The 8,661-nt window shown below is 36.5% G+C and overlaps 1 protein-coding gene across 1 annotated transcript; it reads right to left on the reverse strand.

Moving 5' to 3' along the window:
• On the reverse strand, nt 1-3,970 carry LOC111809107 (protein BOBBER 1-like). The gene is made up of 6 exons (XM_023695458.1): nt 3,467-3,970; nt 2,456-2,628; nt 2,309-2,357; nt 1,973-2,139; nt 379-462; nt 1-288 (listed from the first exon to the last, which is right to left on the reverse strand). The coding sequence occupies exons 1-6, from the start codon at nt 3,900-3,902 to the stop codon at nt 250-252; spliced, it is 948 nt and encodes a 315-aa protein (XP_023551226.1). The 5' UTR covers nt 3,903-3,970; the 3' UTR covers nt 1-249.
• Between the last annotated feature and the right edge of the window lie 4,691 nt (nt 3,971-8,661).

The following is an 8,661-nucleotide window of genomic DNA, read 5'->3' on the forward strand; positions in this document are numbered from 1 at the left end:
ACTTAATTCCATACGTGCATCATACCAAAATCCCGATTCATTAGTTAATGAGAATATGTCCACATTGCCATTCTTGTAATCTAGAAAAGACCCTCTATCCCCTAAACATTAAGAAACCGACTCAAGAATTCGATCTCCCAAAAGCAACCTAAAACTCTCCAGCTCTGAACAGAAACTATAATCTTTTTTGCTTTTTCTTTAGCGGGTTCTCTTATATATGTGTTGTCGAATCAGGAAGAAAATTTCCATTTATGATAACTTTGCCCTTGAAAAGTCCATCTCCGGATGCTGCATGGCAATTCAGAGATTCAGTCGAGAGAATCAATAGAATATTATAAACCAAAAGCAAACACATGCACACATGTACAAATAAATCACCTCAGCCATGAACTTCTTCAGAATCTCTTGCTTCTGCATCTCATCGCTGGTTGGGAGTCCCATGGACTTCTGCCTTTGATCGAACTGTAAAAATTTCCCCCAAGTCAAGGAAGATGAATTGATTATCAATTTATTATAAAATATATTAATATACATATAGCAACGGCTGCAACCGTACCCATCATCAATGCATAACAATATGCGCACTAAGTAGCGAACTTAGGTAACTCATTGAATGTCAAGAGACAGGAAAGCATAATCAGGCATGATGAGTTTAGATCTATTAAACATGGTAGTTTTCAGAGGTGTCTCTGCTGATAAAAAATAATTTTACTCACGAGCATGAATTTTTATTGGCATCAAGGATGAGGGAGATGAACTCCTAGAATGATGCGGAACATGGTTAAAATTGAGATGATCTCTGCCCTTTCATCATATTGTCAAAAAAATCTAACAATATCTATATCCTTCTCTGGGGAATTTAACAGTTTTTGATAGTTGAGTTAAGACTTCCTCTGATTGTTAAGAGTGACTACAATCTGCCGATATAGAAGAAATCCTTTTTCTCTTTGAGGGAAGATTGACTCTCACATGACCCACCCCAATGTCCCACTATATATATAAAATCAGGGCAGACCCATCGAATAAGTCTTGAGGAATTTATTGAGGAAGGCCTTGATTTAGAGTCACGATCATTTAGTGAGTTGAAAAAAGTGGTCTTGCCTTCATTTCAACTTTCAAGGGGGTATTCGTATATTAAGAGGATGATTGTGCTTGAAAATACTACTGAGACATACTAGTAGTAGTTGGCAAAGTGATGGAATCCTATAAGGATATAAGTGGGAATATTATTGGATATTATGGGAATAACAGCAATCAGTTAGGAGTCGTTATTTTCATGATTCGTTGTAAATAGAGTAAGTCTGAAAAGATGGGGGTAAACATTTGTTCAGTGAGTCAAAGCATGAGCTAGCTTGAGTGGCATCACAAGAGTGAGGAAATTTTAAGTGCCTGAAATTTCTTGGTGGTTTACAAGTAATATCATTATCTTATATATTTCAATATATTTGGTTTCCATCACAAAGCCGCTTAAGATCCAATTCAGTCGTAAGAAACTTGAGGTTTCACGTTTCTTCAGAATGGGGAAAAGAATAAGATTAAGAGAACTATTGGATGATTTGTTGATCATTTGAAAATCCCACTGAGGCGTCAAGCACAATGGGCTTAAATGTATAAAGCAATCATACGAGGTTTGGTATGAAGTAACCAGAGAATTTTGGAGAAAAGTGTTTATATTGGGAGGAGGTGGTGAACTTAGCAAAATGTTATGTATCCTTTCAGTGAGGACTTCAAGTTCTTTTTGCAACTGTACTTCTGAAGATATTAACATTTGTTGGGGTGATTTTCGGGAAGTCCTAGCTGGAGTGTATAAATTATTATGCTTATAACTTTTCACCAATACAATAGAAAAGTATTTCTTGTTTCCAACTAAAAAAAAGTTGGATTCTTTATCAAAGCACAAAAATAAATATACAGGAGAATATAACAAAGCTATACGTGTATTAGATATAAAATAGATGAACAAAATACATACCATCATCTTTTCAACTGTTTGTCGTGTTTCTGGATCCAAATCTGCTAGTTTGCTGTTCTCAGGTTCAACCTTCTGTGTATCAATCTCAGGATCACCTTTCACTAGGTACTTCCACCACTCCATTTGGTTGTGCTTGGTCAAAAGAATGGAGATGGTGCTCTGATCCTCTGCAACAAGTACCAATATAAAACATGGAACAATTAGTTAACTTTATGCATCCCTTCTTATTTATGCTATCCCCTTTTCCCAAGGACTTGAACAGCATCAAAATAAGCCATATCTAAAAGAGATTTAACATTATTCACTCTTTTATTGTGAACAGAACTCCAGAAGTACCTATGCTCCAGTAACAGTCATCTGGCTTGACAATCTGACAAAGCTCTCCCTGCAAGCAAGTGATGATAATTCAGAACTTGAAAGTATAAAAACACACTCCGTGCAAATATGCCCGTAACAGAAACAAGCTGCTGCTAACAAACATACATCTATCACTGGCGGTTGACCCTTTAGTCCAACTTTGAGATGATTCTTCTTGATCTCACACACCACAAACCTGGACTTGGTTCCTTTGGGTACAGGTACATTAACATTGACTTCTTGCAGGGTCTGTGTCCAAGAGTAGTTGTCCATATCAAGGCCATTACCTTTGTTGGGAACTGCACATTCCATAAGTACAAACAAAGTTAAAGATGACATTTGGTTTACAAACAAAGTCTAGGGTCGATCAGGCAGTCGAACTCACAAGACAAAAAGATTTATTTCATAAATTTGATTGGGGAAGCCTCATACTGAGTTCCAAATTCCAGAGGAATTTTAGACACCTTTAACAGACACATTATGAAAAGAAAAGACAGAAACTATCACACTGCATGATGAGATATCATGCTTAACTCAAAAGGATAAAATTCAAACTCCACATAAGAAGTCATATTTTCTACGTAAGTTTTCTCAACTACAGCAGAGTTTCCACACACACACACATATACCCAAAAAAGCAATATAATACCATTCAATTGACATGAAAAACAATAAGACTCGGACATAACTTCTAACCCGTGATATGGCTAGAATAGAATAATATCCCAATTATTTCACTTTAATCTTGAACTCAGAGCAACATTGAACAGGTATCAATACATCAGATGAATCCCGCCCTTGATTTATGGAGGGTTAACGGATTAGCCTACACCCTACTAACCAAGTAAACAACGGGCTAACTACAAACTAGAACCATGAACCATCCGGACTAAGAGCTACAAAACTACTGCCACCAATGCTTCATCACAATGCAAATTTCCTCACTCCAATTGCTAAACCTTGCCTGTTCACTGCACTATTGACAGTAAAATCTAGCCATACTTGTCCGTCGAGGTTTATGAACAGACAATCATTTCAGCTCTTCAATGTTTCCCACTCCTTTACCTCTTCTAGATAGTACAATATCAATAAAGCGAATACAACACAAAATGACAAAATAAAGCACAAAATGCTCACCTCTTGGCCCATTCTCCTCGCTGTTCCCCTCCAACTTCACACCCACTTTCTCTTCTGGTGGTGATGCCACAGTCTTCGTCTCCTCCTTCACAGCCTTCACCTCCTGCTTCACACTCCTCACCTCCTCCTTGATCCTCTTCTCAGCCTTCCCTTTGTGCTCAAGTGACTCCTCATGCTTCTTTCTCTTCTCCACAGCTCTACGCACCACCGTCTCAATTTCCTTCTCGGCTCTATCCCTGGAGAGAAAATCGCTCTCATTGGCAAGAAAATCGAACACCTTCTCCAAAAACCCTAGAGGGTTTGAAGGATCAAAGTCGGCATTGAAGTGAGAAGGCTTAGCAGATGAAGAAGATGATGGAGTGGAGGAGGAGGAGAAAGGCCTTTTTGGCTTCGAAATTTCTTCCTTCTCTTCGTCGTAGTCGGAGATAATCGCCATGGCGGGCAGACGCAAGCAGAATCAAGAAATCGCTTGAAAAGATCGGTCCAATGGAACGAGGGTTTAAGTAAGAGTGAGAGAAAACGGAAAGCACTAGAAGCTCTAGAAGGTCCATTTATCTTTGACTTTGATTATTTATTTATTTATTTATTTATTTTTATTTTGAAATTATTTCAAAAATATTAATTGAATTTTGTTCTCTAAAATTATAAATAAAAATTAACTACATGTAATATTCAAAATTAATTAAAAAAATGGGGAGGTTTAGAGGAAGAGTAAAGTACCTTAAAGCACGAATTTGGAGATGAAAATGGATAATCATGCCGAGAAAGACGACCATGAACTCGAGATTTATAGTTGCACCACACAGATGCAAATGGATGTAGGCCTCTAACTCGCACCATGCCCCATTGTCTAGTCCGAGTAACTATAGATCCAAATGTAGCCTTAGCACATGCAACCTGTATCTACAGACAACTTAATGGTTCATATTCTCATTTATTATGGTTATTAATTATTAACTCTCATTTAATTCATAACCATTTCATTTCATATTCTCATTTATTTGGTTCATGTATTAGAATTAATATTGTTATGCCTATAATATATATAAAGCCTTGTGTAGCATTGTTTTGAGACGTGGAGTCAGAGTCATTGCCATTTTGTATTTGTCTGGTGGCATTTTGGTTTAGATGTGGAGTTATTGTTATTTTGTATTTGTCTAATGACATTTGTGTTAGATGTGGAATCGTTGCCATTCTAGAGGCAATTAGGAGAAACTTTGTTGAAAGACATTGTAATGTGAAAGATACACTTGTAAATATTTTGGTTACAGTGATTGGCTACCACCCGTGGATATAGGGGAATTTATTCTCTCCAACCCGTGTAAATCTTTGTGTCTTAAGTTCTGTTTGTGGGTGTGTGAGTGCGATCGATTTTACTTCCACTTCCGGTACAACAATTGGGTATCATAACATTTTTTTGGTTCTGGCATTTTGTACAACACAGTCTTCGGTTGTGGCGAGTATCAACATCTCGAGTGGGCATGTGAATCTTACAATAACTTTTGGTGCTCTTCTTGAACAATATGTAGTTGACATACAAAAGTATCATGTTCATATGGATAAGGTTAAGTGACTTATTAAGCACTATTAATACGACTTACTTTGTAATTGTTACAAATTATTTGATTCAAATCGTTTACGTAGAAGCATGTGACTGGGGGTATCATATGCAATGAGTTTATATAAGATTGGACTACAAAATATTTAATCTCTATTTATAAATCCGTTAATTGAGAAGATTAATATTTCACAATATAATCATATGCGACTCAATCTTAATCCTGAGTGAGCAATGAACTCTTGCTTGTGAGGATTTGTTCTTTGATTTATATGAATGAGAATGTTTTGGTAGACGATTCAGTATACCAAACATTTTGGAGACTTGACCAAATAGGGAGATGAAAACATAACTTCACACTAGGAATTCACTCATTTCATAAAAAAAAAAAAATTTGAGAAAAAACCGAACGTATGATTTTCCAGTTCTTGATTATGATTTTTTTTCAAAAGCGAGAGTTTTTCTTGGATTTAAGTTCTAAATTTTCAGTATGTTAATATTCAAGGGATTTACACAGGTTTCACGAAGGAATTCAAAGTTGATTCAAACCAGAAGGTGGCGTTTCGATGAACGTCATGAAAATGAAAATTTTGGTAAGTTTTTAGTTTTCGACCATCTTTGGATTCAATTATTTCTTGTTGTGGTTGACTAAAAATTATGAGAAAAATACCTTATTAAAGATGGATTAAATTTCTACGAGTTTTGTGAAGAAACTAACTTAATTAAGTTTGTGTAGAGAAAGTTATAAAAATTATATAAAATAGAAAAGAATCGAAAATTGGTTAGGAAATAAAAAAATTTGACGTAGGAGTCGAATGTGAAGGTGATAGCACGTAAGAGGTGTTTTCGGCCCGTTTGACCTTCATTTATCAGCTATTCGTTCAAATTTTACTAACCCTAAATTTACTTAAATTAGGACTTATAAGAGAAATTTCAGAAGGTTTGGAGTTCCTAGCATGTGGAAAAGCTAACTTCGGAAGTCACACGTCATCCAAGTAAGTCACCACATGGATTTTATGAAAGTAATACTCGTAGGAATTTCTAGGATGTTATGGACTTTGGAAAATGCATGTTATGGACTTCGGAAGGGAGTTTTTGGATGAGTATGTATTGTTTGTGTGTTAGGGTAAAATTACCGTTATGTCCCTAGGTTGAGATTTCCGAGAAGCATGTTGTTTTATATATTATGAAAAGCTAGAAACACGAATTGCAAGACTAAAATAGGAGTTGGGCAACATGTATGAGTATGTTATGCATGATGTAAGAAATGACCAAAATGTCCCTATGATGAGATTTGTGATAATGCTGTTTTATATGCTTTCCGCTGTGTTGAAAAGGAAGATGAACTATTGTAATCTATGCTCCGAGTGATTGATGGATGTTATCTCCCTGCTGAGCATGTATGCATGATATAGTATGTATTAGCTCCATGTGTTTGACTATGTATTCTTCCTATAAAGCGTGTTTATCTGCACATAGCTAGGGCGTTAGAGTTTGGTTGGCTGGACGATGACCCTAGACTGGATGCCTCAAACGATGACCCTACTGAGCACCTTAGGATTGTGAGCAACGGTCAGAGGATCTAGACTCTAGTGCTCTGAGATCTAAGAAAGACTTGAGATCTCGGAGTAGAGCAACCTAGAGCCAAAATTCCCCGTTAATCCACCTAGCCGCCTTAGGAATCCAATAAACCTCCTCAGCTCCCAAATGTGACCAAGGAAAAGTTCAAAGTATGGATTACGCGCTTAGGTGATCAATAGGTATATCTCCCTAGCAAATCATGCATGAGAGAACTTAGTTAAGATTAGGGCACTACAGCTAGTGCGGCTTACACGATGACCTAGGTCAAAATATTTTCAGTAGACCCAGAACCTCAGGATCGTGAGTGGCGATTAGAGGTTTTAGACCTGAGTGTACCTGAAGACTTGATTTAGACCTAAATGTACCTAGAGATTTGGATTATCCTCGAGGAGCTAAGCTCGAGCGTCCTGGAAACAAGAGATGAGATTTAAACTGCCTAGAAGCTCCTAAGAATCTCGTAGACCTCCACGACAACCAAGAACAACCAAGATAACTGATCAGACTATATCAATGTGAACAGTGTCACTAATTTGTCCACTACCTTTTTTGCTCTGGTAGTGTACCATCGAGACTCTACTCCATTTTCCATATCGTAGAGCTAAGTGTCACTGATTAGGGTAGTGCGACACGTGCCCCAACTTAGTAGAAATGACCAGGAGTCTCTTGAACATGACCTTTTTATTGTAAACCCGTCCCTAAGCTTGGAGTGTGGGACCACGTAGGTTGACCTAGTAGCTGATCGGCACACAGAGGATCGTGGTCTTGTGGGAGGGCTCGTCAACTAACCTTCATGGATGATGTTCAAATTGAGATCCAACCATACTATCTCGCAGTTTATGTGGTCGCGCTTTAACCCACCTAATACACTAGTCATTTACTGCATGAGCAAGTCAAGCCACCTAAGTTGTAGAAAAGAAAGATTGGAAAACTAGCATATACCCTTAGGGGTACGCTTCAGTTTAGAGACTCGCTCGAAACATCAGGGTACCCAATTACTCAAATAGCAATGGAAAGCTCGTGCATACTTACTAGGTTAAGGATGCGATGAGAGCCTATAAATAGGTTGCTTACTAAGTATTTTTATACTCACCGTTCTCCCTCTCTTTTTCTGGTGTTTGAAGTTGTGGGATGAGGTGGAGGAGCATTCGAGAGCTATGTGGTTAAAGAGGGGGTCGTTTTGGAGTGTTACTCCATTTTTACATTTTGGAGACTTTTGTATTTTGTTTTATAATTGTATTCCAAACTTGTTTCCCGTTTGTAATATTTTAAACAATACCGTCTTATAATTGTATTTAATTTGAGATTTTTTTTATTTAAATTTTATTCAATTTTTTAATCTTGTATTTTATATATTATTATTATTTTTTGCTTTTATCTTTTTAGTCTCGATTCGAGTTTCGAAGCCTAAAAAATTGGATCGTGACAATTACTCTAGATTCGGGAACGTTTCCCAATCTCTTTAAGTTTCTCTATGCTCAAACCTCGGTTGGGAGTAAGCTAGCAAAACGAAAAGATAGAAAAGTTGCGAGATCGAGAGAGGAAACAGAGAGGGTTTTAAGAAGAAAATCGTGGGTTTCTACTTCACAAAGATCGTTGATTTTGGGGGTTTAGGAAGTATTTCGGAAGTGTTATACTAACCTTCAAAAGGCAAACCCCTGTAGAGGCTGAAGAAACGTCGGTATTCTCGTCGGAACACGTACGGAGGAATTTCCTTCCACCTTTATAGTCATAACACTCACATTCCATTCATAGTTAGTGAGTCATAACATAGCAACATCAAGGTCATAAGCGTATTCATCAGCTTAATCGAACTATAAAATATTTAAGTTAAGTTATTCGAATAATTTATTCAAAATTTTTGTTTTTAATAACAATAAAATTTTAATATAAAAAACATTTAATAATTTATTTTTAAATATGAATTTAATTTACTTGGTTTGATCTTATTCTTAGCGTAATTATTTTATGACCTTGATACTTACCCTAATACTTATAAAACAATTATAAAAAAAAAAAAAAAAAAAAAAAAAAAAAAAAAAAAAAAAAAAAAAAAAAA

This window comes from Cucurbita pepo, chromosome LG13, assembly GCF_002806865.2.
Source record: "Cucurbita pepo subsp. pepo cultivar mu-cu-16 chromosome LG13, ASM280686v2, whole genome shotgun sequence".
NCBI lineage: Eukaryota > Viridiplantae > Streptophyta > Magnoliopsida > Cucurbitales > Cucurbitaceae > Cucurbita > Cucurbita pepo.

Bases quoted from the DNA above. Each gene is read 5' to 3' on its own strand.
- LOC111809107 (XM_023695458.1), bottom strand. From the start codon at position 3,902: ATGGCGATTATCTCCGACTACGACGAAGAGAAGGAAGAAATTTCGAAG. The intron at 2,358-2,455 runs GTATGTTTGTTA...ACTTGCTTGCAG, and splicing joins GTCAACCGCCAGTGATAGAT to GGAGAGCTTTGTCAGATTGT. The intron at 289-378 runs GTGATTTATTTG...ATTGCCATGCAG, and splicing joins TGAAGAAGTTCATGGCTGAG to CATCCGGAGATGGACTTTTC.